We start from the raw sequence: 20595 nt of genomic DNA, 5'->3' as shown, positions 1-20595 counted from the left end.
TTGGCCGCGACCCCCCGCCCCCACGCGGCAGGCAAGCGGCAGCCGTCCCACATCCCAAATGAAATCCAAGGAGCAAGCGGCAGCAGTGGAGGACGCAGGCTGCTGACTGATTATGAAATGCGCGGAGCATAATGTTGAGGCAGATTCACGCGTCACTGTACATCACTTCTGAAGTATAAACAAACTAGGTTATTATGTTTCGCGTTTTTAACGCTGGCTGATTATGAAATGCGCGGAGCATAATGTTGAGGCAGATTCACTCGTCACTGTACATCACTTCTGAAGTATAAACAAACTAGCTGACTGAACTAGAAAGCGTAACGTTATTATGTTTCGCGTTTTTAACAACCAACTACCAGATTCACTCGTCACTGTACATCACTTCTGAAGTATAAACAAACTATACTGCTGTGACGATTTTGAATATCTTAACATGTATTTACGCCCATACAATTTTTTAGATGAATGATTGTGGATATAATATAGAAAACACATCATTATGATATTGTCAGATGGCGCAAAATACCAGATTCACGCGTCACTGTACATCACTTCTGAAGTATAAACAAACTATACTGCTGTGACGATTTTGAATATCTTAAAGGGGAACTATCTTATAAATGGCCTTTTTGAGTGTTTAGCATTGTTTCCTAGCTATGTGAACTTATATTAATATGATCTATGTCTAAAAATTCTCATTGGCGCATTCTTCCAATTCTCCTCTCACAATATTCACCCTCACTGAACTGAGTCGTTTGAAAATGTGCCTATATGTGATGTCATATAGTCACTGCTGCATGTTAATGTGGCTCCTCAGGCACCAGCACCTGCACCCCAGTCCACATCAGCTCAAAACAGCTCGAGATCTTGAGGTAGAAAAATGCTGTTTTTGAGGACTTGATTAGAAATACAAAACAATGAATAAAAAAAATATATATATTACAGAGGTGTTCCATAGACTCACAGGAATTGTGTAAAAGTGCCCAAATAGTGAAAGAAATAGTAAAATAGTTCCCCTTTAACATGTATTTACGCCCATACAATTTTTTAGATGAATGATTGTGGATATAATATAGAAAACACATCATTATGATATTGTCAGATGGCGTTGTCAGATGTGTAGAATTCACCTACTTACAATTATGTACCTTACTGTACCTCTGCTTGCGCCTACAGCACAGCAGGTAATGGCGTTAATCAATGAAACATGTAACCTACACCTACTGTACCTTACTGTACCTCTGCTTGCGCCTACAGCACAGCAGGTACTGGCGTTAATCAATGAAACATGTAACCTACACCTACTGTACCTTACTGTACCTCTGCTTGCGCCTACAGCACAGCAGGTAATGGCGTTAATCAATGAAACATGCGAATTGCTCTGTGCTGGCACAAAAGCTTGCACGTTGGCGGCAGGGTCCATCGCGAAATAGTTAGTTAGTTAGTTAGTTAGTTAGTTAGTTAGGCACTAGGCAGTTAGTTATGGCGTTAAGTGATGCGGCGATAGCGATATGGCATTAACCAACAACAACAGGCATTAACCAACAACGCAAACACAACGAGGCATTAACCAACGAGCACCTCTCGAGCAACTCTCAGAGCACCTGGGGGAGCCTCATGCGCATGCGCGGCCGCGGTCACTCTCTGCCGCGTCTCTCTCTGTTACTGACAACACACAGCGCGGATAAGGGCGTGTGCTAGGGCGGTCACGTGGCCGTGTGGCCAATCAGAGAAACGCTGAACGAAAAGCTGAACACAAGTTGGTTGTCTTTAATATTCACGCGTCCAGGCCAGCAGCAGTATGTTTGCGCAATTCACTAAATAAGGCTGCAGCTACATTGATCCACCAATGAACGGATAGAGAATTGGCGGAAGCCGGAAGGTATTACTGTCCGTTGGTTTATTTTTAAATGAGAACATAACGTCAACTCTGTACTATATGATACTACTAGTCATTGATAATTAATTAAAAACAGACGTAGACGGACAGACAGTGGATAAATGTAGCCACATATAACGTTAAAGATCAAATTAAACCCTCTACAGATACTGAGCGTCATTTTGTAAAATGCCCGGTGTCACTGGTAATACCGGTGTTGTCATGAGTTTGGGAAATTTCACATCACTCTGAGACAGACACTCACCTTCATGATGATGTAAAAGGCAAAGTAGAGCAGCAAGTTACAGATGGCGATGGCCAACAGATAGGAGGCGAAGTCATTAGGCCTTTCTATCAGTCCATAGGCAGCCCTGCAGAGAGACAGGCGGAGGAGGGAGAGGTGACGAGTGGCACTTTTACTCTACGCCCAAAATCAAATGCTCCACATTTAGCAAAGTGTTTCAGAGGAGAGTAAACAGTGGACACTTACAGAGACCAGTTGACAATGTTCCCCATTACAAGTAGAACCATACGGTCCTGCCAGACAGAGACAAATAAAACACACAACCATGTGGTTAAAGTAACAATCTAACTTGTGTCAAGCCAGGGGGTGTCAATGAACAACTACCTCATATTGGGCTAGTCAGTCACAGGTACTCACAATATACATGGGTCCACTGCACTGTCTGATGCAGTCTGTGTAGATGATGTACACCACTCTGCGCATGACCCCCGAGTCTGAAAAACAACATGTCAACAGTTAGAAGCTGAACAGAAACAGCAACACGTCAACATCAAACAGTTAGAAGCTGAACAGAAACAGCAACACGTCAACATCAAACAGTTAGAAGCTGAACAGAAACAGCAACACGTCAACATCAAACAGTTAGAAACTGAACAGAAACAGCAACACGTCAACATCAGTTAGAAGCTGAACAGAAACAGCAACACGTCAACATCAGTTAGAAGCTGAACAGAAACAGCAACACGTCAACATCACAGTTAGAAGCTGAACAGAAACAGCAACACGTCAACATCACAGTTAGAAGCTGAACAGAAACAGCAACACGTCAACATCACAGTTAGAAACTGAACAGCAACACGTCAACATCAAACAGTTAGAAGCTGAACAGAAACAGCAACACGTCAACATCACAGTTAGAAGCTGAACAGAAACAGCAACACGTCAACATCACAGTTAGAAACTGAACAGAAACAGCAACACGTCAACATCACAGTTAGAAGCTGAACAGAAACAGCAACACGTCAACATCACAGTTAGAAGCTGAACAGCAACACGTCAACATCACAGTTAGAAGCTGAACAGAAACAGCAACACGTCAACATCACAGTTAGAAGCTGAACAGCAACAGCAACACGTCAACATCACAGTTAGAAGCTGAACAGCAACAGCAACACGTCAACATCACAGTTAGAAGCTGAACAGCAACACGTCAACATCACAGTTAGAAGCTGAACAGAAACAGCAACACGTCAACATCAAACAGTTAGAAGCTGAACAGAAACAGCAACACGTCAACATCAAACAGAAGCTGAACAGAAACAACAGCATGGAACACGTCAACATTATGGGAAATGCGCTTATCGTCTTCTCCAGAGTCAGACAAGATAGTGTTCATTAGAAGGCTACCCGGCTGCAAGCTAGCCTAGCTTAGCACAAATTAATGGAAGTGGATACTGACCACTAGCTTGTGACGGAGCCACGTATAGACGTGTCCAGTGGTGAAGGGGTAAAGTACCTTTGGATGGTGGGGACAGTAAGTGGCTGGATAATGAGAAGCACACATCTGTCCTCAGCAGAGTCATATTTCCCCTCTAGGTAAAGGTGTCGAGTCGACTGGGTCCCAATCACTATAGGTAGTATTTCAGCATGTCCCTTTAACACATTCGCTGTTTACCTTCTGTATAGAACGCCAGCGCTTTAAGTCAATGGGGCGCTTTGTTCACTTGCGAGTGCTTAAAATTAGGGATGCTCGATATTGGCTTTTTTACCGATACCGATATTGTCCAACTCTTAATTTCCATGTCAGCGGATCACCCAAGTCTGTCTGGGCTTGGATTCAAAACCAAATTCACAGCAATACTCAACAACATGGCACCGATAAGAACCACCAGGGTTAAAAATCGCGCTGAGGCATGGATGCACACTGAAATACTGGCCGCTATGAAAACCAGAGACAAAAAATGCTCTGAACTTCATAAAAGTCAGACAAAGCTTTCCAAAAGCTCAAACAGTGAACTCCAAGCCCACGTGGTTGAACTAAAAATCCAAAGAAACAGACTAAGAAATGACGTAAACACCATGATCAGAACCGCAAAAAGAAATTTCATCAATGACAAAACTGAGGAAAACAAAAACAAACCCTGCGAACTTTGGAAATTACTCAATAATCAACTAGGCTGCAGTAAAAAACTTAAAACCAGATTCTCAAACATAAACATAAAGACGGACAACACGCTCATCACAGACAAGCTGGATGTAGCCAATTACTTAAACATCTTCTTCACAAACATAGCCACAACACTGGTAAACAAACTACCCTCCCACTCTGGGCATTATGGGGTAGAACACATAGTAGCATACTACAAAAACCTAGGGGTCCACAAAGACGACTTCAAACTTGAAATGGTAACAACCGATGAGGTACTCAAACAATTGAGCGCCCTCCAACCTAACAAGGCCACTGGCCATGACAACATCCCCTCCAAATTCCTCAGAGACGCAGCAGCCGCCATCACCCCAGTCATCACACACATAATAAACCTCTCTATAAAACAGGGGCACGTCCCCAGGGACTTCAAAATTGCGAGAGTGACCCCTCTACACAAAAAGGGCAGCAAATTAGACCCAGGCAACTACCGCCCTGTTTCTAATCTTACCTCCATCTCGAAAGTCATGGAGAAAATAGTCTATGAACAGGTCGAAAAGTACTTGGCGGAAAAAAATCTAATCTACGAATTCCAATCTGGCTTCAGAACGTCCCACTCCACTGACACATGTCTCCTCTATTTGAACGACCACATCAAACAAGAGGTGGACGCGGGCAAATACTGCGGCATGGTCATGCTGGACCTACAAAAGGCCTTCGACACTGTCAATCACTCCATTCTAATGGACAAGCTAAAAGCAATTGGTTTTGATAGCTTATCAGTGAGCTGGATGCAATCCTACCTGGAGGGGAGAGAACAGATGGTAGAGGTAAACGGTACTCTATCCCCCCCCCCTCACAGTGAGCTGTGGTGTTCCACAAGGAAGCATACTAGGACCGCTACTCTTCCTAATTTATGCAAATGACATGTCGTCAGCCTGTGACTGCAACTTGTTCCTGTTTGCGGACGACTCAGCCCTGCTGGTCTCTGACAAGAACAAATTGCAGGTTGAAAAAACCCTCAGCATGGAACTAGGCAAAATCTGCATATGGCTCGCTGATAACAAACTATCATTACACATGGGCAAAACAGAGTCCATTCTCTTCGGTTCAAATAACAAACTCAGCAAGACCGACGGATTCTCAGTTACAGTGGGTGACAATATTGTCACAAGGAAAGACGAAATTACCTACCTGGGTTCCATCCTAGAGGCAAATCTTTCCTGTGACAAAATGGCATCCAATGTAATAAAAAAAGTCAACCAACGAACTAGATTCTTGTACCGGATCTCATCTCTGGTAAACAAGAATACCCTGAAGACTCTGGCAGGAGCACTCATTCAAGGGTACTATGACTATGCGTGCACCTCATGGTACCAAAGCACCTCAAAGGCGCTTAAAACAAAATTACAAACATCACAAAACAAACTGGTCAGACTACTACTTGACCTGAACCCCAGAACCCACCTCACCCCTGCCCACTTTGCCAACCTAGGATGGCTTAGAGTAGACGACAGAGTACAGCAACTTGCAATGGGCCTGGTCTACAAGATACACTATACGACCGGGGTGCCCATGTACATGTCAAAATACTTCCCAAAGGTCAGTGAATACCACAACCACTACACCAGAGGAAGCTCAACAAATCATGTTAAACCCAGATTCGGCTCAAACAAGGGACTAAACACGTTTCGCAATTATGCCACAACAATGTGGAACGCCCTACCCAAAGCTGTAAAGGAATGTGAATCCCTGCCCACATTCAAAACCGCTCTTAAAGAGCACCTACGGGAGGATGCAATTCGAAACTGGCCACCGTAAATGCCCAAAACCCCCACCACCTCCTAATAGACAGTCTCCTCCCCACCGCATGTATATATTCCCTCCCCGCCGTATGTATATTTCCCTCCCACCCACCCACCCCCTCCTAATGTACAGTCCCCTCCCCATCATATGTATATACTCTGTCAGGATCTAGGGGTAACAGTACTGTATATTTGAATACCGTTATGTCACAAATGTATCAGTACTAAATACCTATATGTCCCTATGCCATAAATGTCATGTATGTTGTGTATGTCATAAATGTCTATATGAATTGAAAATGGGGGACCCTGATGGAAACAAGACAAACGTCTTTCTCAGGTCTGCATCCCCTTAACAATTGTATGTATTGAGCCGTACTGTATTGTACCCATTCTGCAATCTGTTAAATAAAGTTTTCATTCATTCATTCATTCATTCATTCATCCACGAGACATGTTTACACAGTGTGCTTGTAATGCCGCGCCATGGTAATAATAAGCCGTGTTTTTTTCTTCTTCCTTGTTCTACCCAAGATGCACAGTTAGATATATAAAAAGATAGATAGATGCAGTGTGCTGCGAGCGGTATTAATAATAATAACAATAAGCTGCGGTGTTCCTTCTACCCAAGATGCCTGACTGACTACGTTTGGTCCGCGTTTGGTCCGATGAAGGCGAACCGAGACCTATGTTTTTTGGAGGACCGAGTTCGCGTGTTTGGTCCGTGGACCAAGTTCGACTGCGCATTCACACAAACCCGAAAAACCGGACTATCGACTTCTGGTCCGATAGTCCGGACCAAACAGCCCCTGTGTGAAAGCGACCTTAGTATGCTTTTAACTGGCATGGGGCACTAAAGCAGGAGATATGCAGTGTGTTTCTTTATCTTACCTAGTCTCCAGCGGCCCATGTAGTAGAGCTGTGTGCTGAGCAGGAGGGTAGCCAGGATGTGGATCACAGAGAAGACGATCCAAAACACCATATTGCCTTTTCCAAACACCTGCACACAGACAGAGAGCATCAGCAGACGCTACACAGCCGCCTGGGCTTCACACAGGCAATATGTTGACACCAGTCTTTATGGTGAAACAGGTTACAGACTTCCCAAAACAAATGAGTAAGGGTGATCCTGAGCCTACACCCCAGAACCCACCTCCTCCCCTCTCACTCCCTCAGAGGAGAGGGTCTCTCAAATGAAACAGGATCTTTAAACGGGAGGCTCCACGCTACCTCACTGACTATTTTTGTCAGTGACGTACGCGGCTACTCCACCAGAGGAAGCTCCAGCAACATCGTACCCTTCAAATATACCTTTTTATATTCTGCAACAATTTTATGGAACAGACTACCTGAAAGTATAAAGCTACTTGCTTCCCTGTAGGGTCATTGTTATTTGGTGAGGTATCTATCTATTGATGTGAATGTTGTTTTTGTTTTTATATATTGTATCTTGTAGGCTTACAGAAAGAAGCATTTCATATAAAAGTATTCTGTATTTTTGTATGACAACTAATAAAGAAACTTGAAACTTGTTTTATGTTCCCCGCACACACACGCTCACATAATGCACACTTACATTCACTTCACAAGGACCACAATGGAAACAAGCTCTAGGGCTTTATTGTGTTTTATCCTTTTGATCAATATTCTTTGTATTGCACAATCCTTGTTTTATTGCTTCAATAAACAAACAGCTAGAAAGGGTTAATACTTTGGGTTCTACTTAAGCCAACTTTTAAATGTGCGTGCGTGCGTGCGGTGTACTCACCACTCCCAGCACGGAGAAGAAGATGACGCCGGCCAGACAGGCGTAGGCAGTGTAGGCACTAGCATTGATGTCTGGATGTCTCTTCTGATACAGCTTCAGCATACACAAGCCTGCTATCATATACATGAAGGACGTGTCTGGAGAGAGATAGAGAAAGAGAGATGGTATTCTAGTATATATGCAGTTTAACTAGCATGTCATTCAAAATTATGTAAAAGAACAGGGTTGGAATTTTATAAAATCATGTGCATTTCTTATTTATTTGAAATACACACTCCAACACTTTTACAAGGGATACCTGGCCAAGAATAGCAGCAACACAGAGTTTCAAAATAAACAGACATTAGAGATAAAAGTAACGTTACAAAATGATAAGATAAAACATTTGCACACAGAAAACCTCGTTTGTTTGTATTTATTGTTTTGTGTGGACCCCAGGTAGGGCTGGGCGAAAAAACGACAACGATAATTATCGCAATATATTTTAATAATCGATATCGATCGATAATAAAAAAAAAAAAAAGAAGATCAATAAAAAATTGTTTTACCTGCAACAGGGCAGTTTTAAAACCAGAGACAGTGGACAGACTTGTCTTTCTTGCCTGCAACTTAAAGTAATGGCTTTCCTTGTCCAAATGACAATACTGACCAAATTGACATGTGCACATGTGCAGTGGTTTGTCCACCAAAAAAACACCAAAAGATAGAAAAGAAACTAGCAGAGCCAGAACTGTTCAACTCCTCTGGAGCCACAGCCAGCAGAGAAGCCTGTTTACTTTAGCTTTCAAACCAGCTGCAGCCTTAGAACTGGAGTGTGAGGGGCTGTAACACTAAAGATGGCGGCAACAACAAAGAACTGCTGCAAAATAAACATACATATGTTGTTAAAAAAAAAATCATTTATTTCTTTTTCTTTTCTTTTTTTAATACTTATGACAATATGGATAATTATCGATATCGAGTGATATGATAACATTATCATACCGTATCGTGATATCATTTTTGGCCATATCTCCCAGCCCTAACCACAGGAAGAGTAGATGTTGCCATTTGTAACAGCTAATGGGGATCCAAATAAACTTAAACTTAGAATAGGCTTCATGATAGCCTTAAATACATTCACGGTTACCAAGCTTTGAATTTTAAAAATCAGACTGAAGATTGTTCCAAGCAAGTGTGGAAAACCGAAACACTTTCTTTCCCATTTCTATACAGTCTAGTTTAATTTAATTGAACTGTGTGACTGAACACATTTTGTCGTTAGATATGATTTAGTTCCAAATTCCATAACCGTTTGTACTGTAGGTGAGGATTTAACAACAGAGAGAAAGAAACCACTGATCAGAATCATTGTTCCCATACATTCTCTCACTGTTCCACCTTCTAGTCAATGAAATAATAGAGAAACTATTCTTCATTTGACTGTTGGCCCCCTGAAGGACCCTGGTTGGTCCCAGACCCACTAGCTCACTTCACTGAGCTACCAAGAACCATGTTGTTGGAGCAAACCTGAGATCAGACCGTCCTCCAGTGAAGTGTCTCAGATGTGTGAGGCTGGAGACGGGAGTACTGTGTGAACTCTGAGCCAGTAGGACTTGGTAGGGCTGGTGTCCAATTTCTGGGGCAAGCTGCCATATGTAATAATGGGATCATCACTCCCGTTGATTGCATTTTCATAGGCAGAGTTTTGGGTTAAAAGATGGTATGGAAGCCTCGGGTGAAAAGCTGCCACAGAAAAATCTCACGACCATTATGGGAGAAACATCTCAACCAATGTTTTTCTCCATCCTGTCCTCTGTTCTTGTACATTTTGCCGTTTGCATTTCTTAATGCAAATGAATATCAGCGACGCCCTGGGTGGCCATGATGGCGACCGGCGTCTTCCCACACACTTCCTCCTAAGTCATATAGAGTGTCTTTACCAAATTGGAAGTTGGTGTAGTTGGGACAGACATGATAGCAGGCACTGAGCAAACCCTCCATCATCAGCGCTGTTCCCATGGCGTAGAACAGACCAAAGTGCTTAGGAATACCACACTCCTGGAGAGAGAGGGAGAGAACAGACCAAAGTGCTTAGGAATACCACACTCCTGGAGAGAGAGAGGGAGAGAACAGACCAAAGTGCTTAGGAATACCACACTCCTGGAGAGAGAGGGAGAGAACAGACCAAAGTGCTTAGGAATACCACTCCTGGAGAGAGAGAGAGGGAGAGAACAGACCAAAGTGCTTAGGAATACCACACTCCTGGAGGCAGGAGAGAGGGAAGGAAGGAGGACGCAGGGAGGGCCAGATTTTTTATGCAGATGTTAATATTAACACTCTTGTCAATTGTCAATCTTAAGCCCTGCCCTCTTTTCTTGATCCTCCAATCACACCTTCTGGGGGAGGGGGGGGGAGATAGGTCAATTCTACAATAGTTAATTTATAGAGATATAGACAGAGATAGATAGACAGACAGAGACTGACCAGTGCATTGAGGTCGTTGCGGACCAGTGCTCTGTTGTGCACAATATCTCTCTGGAGGACGATGAGGAGGAAGAGGAGCCCCAGTAACACGTAACCAACGTTACTCAGGATGTTGTTGAAAGCACTGGATAGGATAAGATCCAACAAACGAACACGAACACACACACACACACACACACACACACTAAATAAACATGTTTTTGTAATAAGCTTGCTCGCACCAGGGTTGGAATCAATTCACTTTCAATTTAATGAATTAACTCTTTACAATACCTCAGAGCTCCCAAGGGGTGGGCACACAGGAAGTTGTAGTAGCAAATATCCTGGTTTCCTGTTACGTTGACAACCTTAAGAAGAGAATGAGACTGTTTTACTGTACATGCAAGTCTGCTGCTGGCCTTGAGAATGAGACTGTCTACCACATGTTTACTGTACATGTGAGTCTGCTGCTGGCCTTGAGAATGAGACTGTCTACCACATGTTTACTGTACATGTAAGTCTGCTGCTGGCCTTGAGAATGAGACTGTCTACCACATGTTTACTGTACATGTCAGTCTGCTGCTGGTAATATCATATTACATCTCATCTCCCCACATCACATGATATCCTTAGAATTAAATTGTAGGCATTCAGAGGAGTGACGTTATCCAAGCTCATCATCCAGAAACTGTAAACTGGAGTGTTGTGTTACATCCTGGTGAGGTTCACATTACACACTATACAACTGCTACGGCTGTTAAAAAAAATATCTCAAAAAACACTTCTATGGTTCTTGTTTGGGCATACCGTCTGATAGGTGATGACCAGCTGAATGACGGGCAGGGCGTAGAACACAGCGATGGTGGCGATGTTCCTGAAGAGAGGAACAGGTCAGTTCTACCCATTCATTCTCAGCTGATAGTATGTGTTTATCTCTGATTAACCACACAGTGTATGTCTTACCAGAAGTAGATCTGGTATTTCTTGCTGAGGATCCTCTTGTCCTTGCGAGACAAGTCTGACACATACAGGTACTTCTGTGGGGAGAGAGAGAGCAGTCAGGACAGGTTCAGGTCTGACACACACATGTACTTCTGTGTAGAGAGAGAGAGAGAGAGTGTGAGTGAGTGAGTGAGTGAGTGAGTGAGTGAGTGAGTGAGTGAGTGAGAGTGAGAGTGAGAGAGAGAGAGAGAGAGAGAGAGAGAGAGAGAGAGAGAGAGAGAGAGAGGAGCAGTCAGGACAGGTTAAACACCCTACTTCACACAGTTCCACACATTCCCCTTTTACACTGGTGAGCCCAGGTAAACACAGGTAGGTCCCAAAGAGCCATGAACACAGGTAGGTCCCAAAGAGCCATGAACACAGTGTTAGATTTCGACCAGAATCAGCCAGTATCACCTCTTCCTCCATGTTCGTGTAGTTTCTGCATTGTGTTTATCTCTCTCTCCGAAGTCGACCTTCTCATACTGGCTGTACATCGATGTCATCCCCCTTTAATGCAATCCGTAATCATAAGAATTCGACACTGGCAACATGATACCTTTCTTGGAAAAACGTTGTTTATTCTATAAACAGAGCCTCTGTACCAGATGGAAGACAGTTCTGTATTGTCCTTGAAAAGTCTTTGGAAGAAACTAAATTCATTATTCTAAGGATCTCTCCTGTTACCCCGCTCGGTGGTCGTGGCGGCCTAGCTGTTGTCCAAAAGCCTTCCCTGATGTTGTGGCACTTAATTTCTCCCGGGGGGGGGGGGGGGGGGATTGTTTCAAAGTCTCTGTGGTGTTTGCTCGGCTTCATGTCGTATCTTAGTCTAACTTACCCCGGAAGGAACTCACATCATAACGTCTTCTCCCTAGCAACGACAGGCCCGCCCCCTCTTCTTGTTACTATGTGACACGCTGGCTTTGACAACTGGTCCTTTGACCCAAATCACTATGGCAACGGCGATGTCAAACTCTCCCCATAGCTCTCTCTCTGACCAAAAACCCTGCCTGCTCTCAGTGCTTATCTCGTTTGTTTTTGTTACAAGCTGCCGAACGACCTCGGAGCCACACACCCTGCTTGCTACCATGGAGACACAGAACTGGCTGCCCTACTTTTAAGATCTAGAGATCCGTCTGAGTAGATGCTGTCACCCACCGATATATACATTATATACACATTGAAAAACAGACATCCTTCAACAGGTAGGTCCCAAAGAGCCATGAACACAGGTAGGTCCCAAAGAGCCATGAACACAGGTAGGTCCCAAAGAGCCATGAACACAGGTAGGTCCCAGATCATCATTGTTTATACTGAACTTGGGCCAGAAAGTTTATTTTGCATCCCAATATGTTGCATTTCAACATGACTAAAAGCTGTACATTCACACCTTTCTTGATGCGGGGGTTCCGTTTAAGGTTTTCAATATTCTCATGTGTTGGGATAGTCGGGGCGAGGCATACCTTGGTGCGTACAATGTTCTTGTCCGAGTCGATGTCGGCTAGCGTGTCATAGTCGTCTTCCTCCACGGAGCTGAGAGACTCCTGTCTGCTGCGACCCACACTGTCCAGCGACCGCTCTGATGGAGGGAGGGAGAGGAGGAGGAGGGGCAGGGAGAGGAGGGAGAGAGAGGAGGAGGATTAGACAGATAAAGAAATGTATCTTCAAAGGTCTCTTACACAGTGTGCCGACTCAGATATAGTAGACTCCTTACCTTACATCAGATGTTCTCCAAAAAGATTATTCCAATTCCTGATCGCCATTCAAAATATCTATCGCATTTATTGATTGATTATTGGCTGCTGTAAATATATATTCCAGGCTGCTTTCCGTCTCGCAATCACTTCCCTCTTCATCAGACGGCTCGCCAGCATAGTGGAGCGAGTAGGCTCCCCCCCCACCCATCAACCTGTGTAATCGAATGGGCTGCAGTTACACAGGGATAGACGATAGGGGGCAGTATTTTCCCATCGGAGCTCATAGAGGGGCTGCTGTACCAACGGGAGACTCGGTTGATGAAATATGAATTCAGATCGCTAATAAATAAAAAAAAAAACGACAATTAGCGTCGTCTGCATTTAATGGGCGGGATGAAACAACGATATATAGCGTGGTCGGCACTGAAAGTGTTAAGAGCGATTCCACCAAAGCATGTCTTTTGGGACGATCAGGGGATTTGGCCACTGAAGTACATACTATACATGGTGCTGACGTACTGAAATCATTGCATGGATGTTGCTCTTACACAGTCAGTATGGTTTTGTGGGAACATTTGTGAGCCATTAAGGCCTTTGAATTAGGAAACCAATTTCTCACATTATGGATCTTGAACCAATTTCAAGTTGAATAACCAGGTAATTATATCGCCGATTGGATCCGACTATCCATACATATCTGTATACACATAAAGGTTTCAGATAGAACATTTATTCCAAATGATCTGGATTGACTGCAAACAAATGAACAGCTCAAAACAGAATGTTTTTTTCATGTGAAGGATGCCATTAAATCTCATTACGCGCGATTGATATAGTACTGATTGATACAGTGCACGGTTTGGGTCTGATTGAGCTGATCGATAGGCAGCGTGTCACCAATGTGGAGGTGATTGAGGACTGTTCGATGTTTGAAAGGCTCCGGTCCTAAAAAAACACACATACAACTAATGAGGAACCAGAGCCATTTGCAGGCTACCAATCGGAAGCAGAGCAGTGAGATGGTTGTGGAGAAATTCTGCAATGGTATGTGGTGGCAGAGCCCGTGTGTTTGGTATGTGGTGGCAGAGCCCGTGTGTTTGGTATGTGGTGGCAGAGCCTGTGTGTTTGGTATGTGGTGGCAGAGCCCGTGTGTTTGGTATGTGGTGGCAGAGCCCGTGTGTTTGGTATGTGGTGGCAGAGCCCGTGTGTTTGGTATGTGGTGGCAGAGCCTGTGTGTTTGGTATGTGGTGGCAGAGCCTGTATGTTTGGTATGTGGTGGCAGAGCCTGTGTGTTTGGTATGTGGTGGCAGAGCCTGTGTGTTTGGTATGTGGTGGCAGAGCCTGTGTGTTTGGTATGTGGTGGCAGAGCCTGTGTGTTTGGTATGTGGTGGCAGAGCCTGTGTGTTTGGTATGTGGTGGCAGAGCCCGTGTGTTTGCAGTTGTCCTGGTTTCATGTCCATACCATAGTTGTATCCATAGTTGTTGTCGGTTGACGTGACACTCTCTGTGATCGCCTCTGAACTCAGTGTGCTTCCATTGTCAGCTGGACAAAGAGAAAAGGGAGTGAGTCTTGTTTCTGTTTTGATTACATTCACTCTCAGACGTACCGTGCATCATTCCTTCCATATGCTGCTGATTGTACTGTAGATTGCACTATTATACTCTGTCCATTCTATTTTACTCTTTTATTACAGGTTCTAAACTAATAATAATAATAATAATAATAATAATAATAATAATAATAATAATAATAATAATAATAATAATAATAATGGATTGGATTTATATAGCGCTCTTCTCTGACTCAGAGCGCTTCACAGAGTCCATTATTCGTTCATACACAGTCATACCGGTGGTGGTAAGCTACAATTGCAGCCAGATATGCCCTGAGGCAGACTCACGGAAGCGTGGCGAATAATCATCGCCTACGGCCCCTCCGACCACCACCAACATTCATTCACATGCATACACATTCATACAAGGCAAGTAGGTTAAGTGTCTTGCCCAAGGACACAACGGCTTGTGGGTATCAAGCAGGAAGAAAGACTGTCAGGTTTTTAAAACTGTGTGGGGGACTCAGGCCTAGAACTGCACCCTGAGAGGGAGGTTTGCCCTGAGAGGGCGGTTCGAAGGGTCAAAGTGGATACCAAACAGGGAAGGTAAAGACGACTTAAACTGTTAAACAGTAATCCAGCTACAATTTTATTGCATTGCACTATTTTACTCTGTCTATTCTATTTTACTCTTTTTATTATTGTTTACTTTTAAAATTGAATCAAACCATAAACAAGGTGGCCTGTTGGGATGTTAGATTCTAATGTGAAAAACTGTGATTTTATATGTCTGCACTTTATGTGCTCATTTTATGCCTGTCTTTTTTCTGTTGTGAAGCACTTTGAGCTGCAATTTTTGTATGAAATGTGCTATACAAATAAATGTATTATTATTCCTGTCAAATAGAGAAATGACCTGCAGAACAGAAAGAAGCATTTTATACAAAAGTATTCTGTATTTCTGTATGACAACTAATAAAGAAACTTGAAACTTGACCTGGACGCCACAACTCACCGAAGGAGCCGTACTCATATGGCGAGGCAGGAGTCTTCCCTGTTTAGAGAGAGAGAGATAGATAGATAGAGATAGAGAGACAAACACACACCAATATTATGCAATGAACTGCTACATGGTGAACCAAGCAACACCAGTCACTATCCTTATCTTACAAAGGTCAGGGTCATTTCACTTTTAATTAAATTCATTCACAATCTGAATTTTCTTTAAATATTGAAAAAGAAAAGATTGATCACGTGAAGGTAGTCTTATCCGATCTATTAATAAATCATTGGGAAGGAACATCACCACTGGCAGATCATTTGAAAATTGATTAAATTGGAAGTGATTTGACCTCAAACCTAAATACCACATACTACACTTGTACCATTGTAGACGGACTGTTAGAAGGCCACCGAATGCACATGCTCAGAGAGGAAAGGACTAGGGCTGTCCTCAAATACAACTAAAATATTTAGTCACATTGTGGTAATAGTTATAGAATGTTGATTAACCAAATGGTCCATTTAACCAGCAACTTTTTTAAATAACTTTTCCAACATTATTGTCCTTCTGCACATGAATGTGATCACGGAGAGAGCCCTCTTTAAATCTAGTGCTTATATAGTGGCAAAGCCTATTTTACGAATATTATTGTGATGCCAGATATGAGTTTATCATATCACCATAAATAACTCATCCAGCATAAAAAAAGGCTAATCAACCAAATACATTTTTGTCAACTATGACCTTTACGGTATATTCTGTAATGTCATCAAACAGCGACCTCTAGGCAAAAGAGCCCTGCTTGATATTGCACTTTGTTTACTTTTTGTGTTTTCATCTGTGGGTTGGAGTTTACTGCTTATCTTATTTTACTGTGAATTTCTCCAGACCTCTCTTGTCAGAGCCTGAGGTGTGGCCAGCGGTAGCAACGCCTCCCCCTATACCCACTGAAATCCAACCCACACATCAGACAAAAACGAATTATTTAAACAAAGAGCAGTACCAAGCGGGACTCTTTTGTCTAGAGATCGCCGTTTGACGAAATTACAGAATCTACCTTTAATGGGCACGTAGTAGACAAATGGACAAACAGGGGACAGCCCTAGTGAGGACAGTATCAACACATGAGTGAGCAGGCAGTAATGGGATGAATCAATGGGGGCTGTGAGTCCTGAACCCCTCTCCCTGACATGCAGCTATGGTGAGTGATGATACGCATTAACATATGCAGTGAATGACTGGTCAAGAGTGCTGAGTGATGCAGTGAATGACTGGTCAAGAGTGCTGAGTGATGCAGTGAATGACTGGTCAAGAGTGCTGAGTGATGCAGTGAATGACTGGTCAAGAGTGCTGAGTGATGCAGTGAATAACTGGTCAAGAGTGCTGAGTGATGCAGTGAATAACTGGTCAAGAGTGCTGAGTGATGCAGTGAATGACTGGTCAAGAGTGCTGAGTGATGCAGTGAATGACTGGTCAAGAGTGCTGAGTGATGCAGTGAATGACTGGTCAGTAGGGATGCACCGAATGGGAAATTCTTGGCCGAAACCGATACCGAAAATAGGAAACAGTTGGCCGAAAACCGAATGCCGAAAGACAGAAAATGATTCATAGAATAGAATTTTTTTTACCAATGTTGTTCAGCTACCTGATTATGGAAAAATATATGATTATGGCAAAACTTTACTTAAATAATAAATAATCACTATTATGGGTATTTTTGTATCACAAACAGTACTGTATTTGCAAATCTGGTATGTCATAAATGTATAGATGTAGCAGTACTGTCTATCTGTATGTCATATGTCCTGATGAATTGAAAATGGGGGACCCTGATGTAAACAAGACGAAAGTCTTTCTCTGGTCTGCATCCCCTTAACAATTGTGTGTATTGAGCCGTACTGTATTGTACCCATTCTGCAATCTGTTAATAAAGTTTTCAATCAATCAAAGAGAGAGAGAGAGAGAGAGAGAGAGAGAGAGAGAGAGAGAGAGAGAGAGAGAGAGAGAGAGAGAGAGAGAGAGAGAGAGAGAGAGAGAGAGAGAGAGAGAGAGAGAGAGAGAGAGAGAGAGAGAGAGGCGGACATCTGTGTTCTACTGAGCGCACCTTTCTAGTCCCCAGATGAATGCGCTCTCTTGACTTTGGCACAGTAGACGCGCGACAGACAGCGTCAATGTGAGAAACACAATCCCTCCCCCTCTCGCTCTGAATAATATGCATATTAGATCACTCAGTGATTAACCGCGACGGGCATATAGTAAATAAGGATAAAGCATGTTAAAGACGCATTTATTGGACTCGTTGCGCACAGAGTTTACATAGAAACAGAGCGACAACCGAGTCCCAAGAGGAGTATCACGCAGGACTGAAGAGCTCACAGCGCGCATGTAATGACTGAATCCGCGTTTTGATGACATCATCACAACAACACGCGTTAGGTTACAGGTTCTTTCTGTTTCGGTGATATATTTTCAGTGAAAAAACTCTTTCGGCCGAAAGCCAAAAGGCCATTTTTGCCATTTTCGGCCGAAAACTTTCGGTGGCCGAAATTTCGGTGCATCCCTACTGGTCAGAGTGCTGAGTGATGCAATGAATGACTGATCAGAGTGCTGAGTGATGCAGTGAGATCAAGTCTTGCAACAGGTGCAATCAGAGCAACGTTATGCCACCACTGTTTGTTTCTGTGTGTGATGCGATTTATCTCAAACCATGCCCTCTTTTTTGGTGCTTCCCTCGGACAAAGTTTGAGATACGTACTATTGCGGCACAAGCACAGATCAGCCCCATAGAATTAGAATTCTACGATAGTCCTTTCTATGAATTCTATTTCTATGGTGAGCATGTGAGGAGATAACGTTGGCCAAACAGTGCAGTGGTTCCACAGTTCTAGCATGAGAAAGGGTAGAATAATGATGATGGCTGTAGCTGGATATCATTATACCATCTCCATTCTTACCAAGTAGAGAGGCTGTACCACGCATTAGCATGAGGGAGAGAGGAAGACAGACATATTCAATGTAAACAGAACATCAAATGAATTACACTTAATATCTTGTTTTTCTTTTACACTAAATAATGTTACGGCTACTTTGTTTTCAACATCATACATGTCACGTGAACTGATTTAGAATCTCATCAACCTACTGGTTCACAGGATTAATGGTATGCTCTGTACACCCTCTAAAGAACCCCCCCCCCTCCAGTGGATCAGTCCATTAGTGCTAGTTGCCAGGATACCTGTCTCCGCTGGCGACACATCGGCAGGAAGCACAAGCACCTCCGTCTTCTTGTTCATTCTGCACACATGACAAGAGACAAGAATACTTGAGATGTAAATGAAAGGATTCTGTACTCGGTTCAGTCTTGTCCTTGTCGTACTGTTAACGTTACATGATGTATTTACAGTAGCGGACGAGACGGATGAGAGGAAGTAGTCGGAGACCAAAGCCACTATTTCCAAAGAAAATTTGATATACAGTATACCCTGTATTTAACCCATCCTAACCATTAACCTCTTAAGCCCTAGCCATATTTTCAGAGAATTCACCTAAAAGTACATACCCAAGTAAATGGAAGATTGCTCCACTTCTACAAGGTCCATTTGCATGTTCCAGGGCCCTCATTCATCAACGTGTTCTACGCACAGATTTGTGCTTACCCTGTGCGTACGATCATTTCTAAGCAAAGAGTGGGATTCATCAATTTCAACTTGAACTTGACTCCGTGCTTACGTCTACGCACAGGTCAGAGCACACTTAGCTGACGCCCAGTGGTAGAATATCGTTACTACGCATAAGCACTCCTCAGTTCTGCATTAGTTTCAAGGCGGAAATAAGCTTCCGTGCATTAGTGTTCAACTTCTGTATGACCCGTAATTCATTATAGTTCATTGTAAAATAGCGACAGTAGTGTAATTATAACGGGCTCACACGCGAACAAGAGGTTGGCCTGCTTGTTTGGCACGGGGGGCAGACGCAGAACACCCACCTCCAAACGCGATTAAATATTGTTTCAAATAAAAAGCAAATTATTTTGTGTGTCATGTTTCCAAATAAGATTGGTCACGAAATGCTTTCTACTTCAATTTGTTGGTTAGAATAGATGACCTCCGTTGAAACTTCACTGAGACTAACAGTCTATTTGTGAGCTCCCGCACAGATGTGATGATAATAATAATAACAATAATAATAATAGCTTCATTTTATATAGCGCCTTTCAAGAGACCCAAGGTCGCTTTACATAGATAGGGGGGGGGGGGGGAATAACAAAGTAACAAACATAGTGGACAGACACACAACATATATATATGATGATGGAATTCATTCAAGATCCTCTCCACCCTCGGGTCTTTGCCACCGGCACGGTCCATCGTGATATTGGAGATGGATCGAGCAATAGACTGTTACTGTAGCTGTCAAAGCTCCATCACAAATGCGAATAGAAAGGGATTCCACTCAGTCAATGTTGCGATGCGCATTTGCCTGATACATGTTATTGCTGGATGCCGGGAGGAAGGCGATGCTGAATGTTTTCATTTAATTAAATAAAACTGATACTTTTTGCAAGGGTTTACTGACTGTCATACAAATAATCAACCAACTACATACTGTAACTTTTCAGTGCACGTTCTTATTTACATTGTGACAACAGCCTTGTGAGTTCCCGCAGTGACCCGCACACAGACATGATGGAATTCAAGTTCATGTTTGTATTGATCACATATAGGCAGGCTACACATGGCGTATCTGCTACATCATACATGGCAGTAAGATTCATTGTTCTTGTATATGCTCTCGTATTATTGTTTATATAGGCTACCCAATACTGACATCAAAATAGATTGTAGTATGCCTCTAGAAATCATATGCAGCAGGTAGAGAATTGACGGGAGATCCATCGCGATTTGGAATAAAATTGAGGAGAACTTTAATCCCTGGGTATTAATCAAACAACACGGGAAAAGGCAGTCATATTCCAGCGCGGTATTTATTAGTGTTTGCGCTGCCCAGGCAGCAATGGTTAATAGATATCATATCCGACATCACCGTAAGTGTACACGTCTGTCAGCCTGTCTCA

At 43.1% G+C, this 20595-nt stretch overlaps 1 protein-coding gene across 2 annotated transcripts in view; it reads right to left on the bottom strand.

Annotated features, from left to right (window-relative positions):
• sidt2 (SID1 transmembrane family, member 2) overlaps positions 1-20595 on the bottom strand; it is a 62950-nt gene that overhangs the window by 5399 nt on the left and 36956 nt on the right. Inside the window, exons 9-23 of one of the 2 annotated variants that reach the window (XM_084314636.1) lie at positions 18757-18815; positions 18476-18487; positions 15534-15572; positions 14428-14508; positions 12732-12847; positions 11251-11324; positions 11095-11161; positions 10582-10655; positions 10309-10432; positions 9765-9882; positions 7843-7979; positions 6966-7074; positions 2541-2617; positions 2370-2416; positions 2145-2250 (exon numbers count right to left, since the gene is read on the bottom strand). In XM_084314636.1, the coding sequence (XP_084170762.1) occupies positions 2145-2250; positions 2370-2416; positions 2541-2617; positions 6966-7074; positions 7843-7979; positions 9765-9882; positions 10309-10432; positions 10582-10655; positions 11095-11161; positions 11251-11324; positions 12732-12847; positions 14428-14508; positions 15534-15572; positions 18476-18487; positions 18757-18815 (1240 nt within the window). The remainder of the gene's footprint in view (positions 1-2144; positions 2251-2369; positions 2417-2540; positions 2618-6965; positions 7075-7842; positions 7980-9764; positions 9883-10308; positions 10433-10581; positions 10656-11094; positions 11162-11250; positions 11325-12731; positions 12848-14427; positions 14509-15533; positions 15573-18475; positions 18488-18756; positions 18816-20595) is intronic. The other variant, XM_084314637.1, reaches the window with a different exon arrangement.

Source organism: Notolepis coatsorum (assembly GCF_963971535.1).
Source record: "Notolepis coatsorum genome assembly, chromosome: 1".
NCBI lineage: Eukaryota > Metazoa > Chordata > Actinopteri > Aulopiformes > Paralepididae > Notolepis > Notolepis coatsorum.
This window is presented reverse-complemented; position numbering and strand designations above follow the sequence as displayed.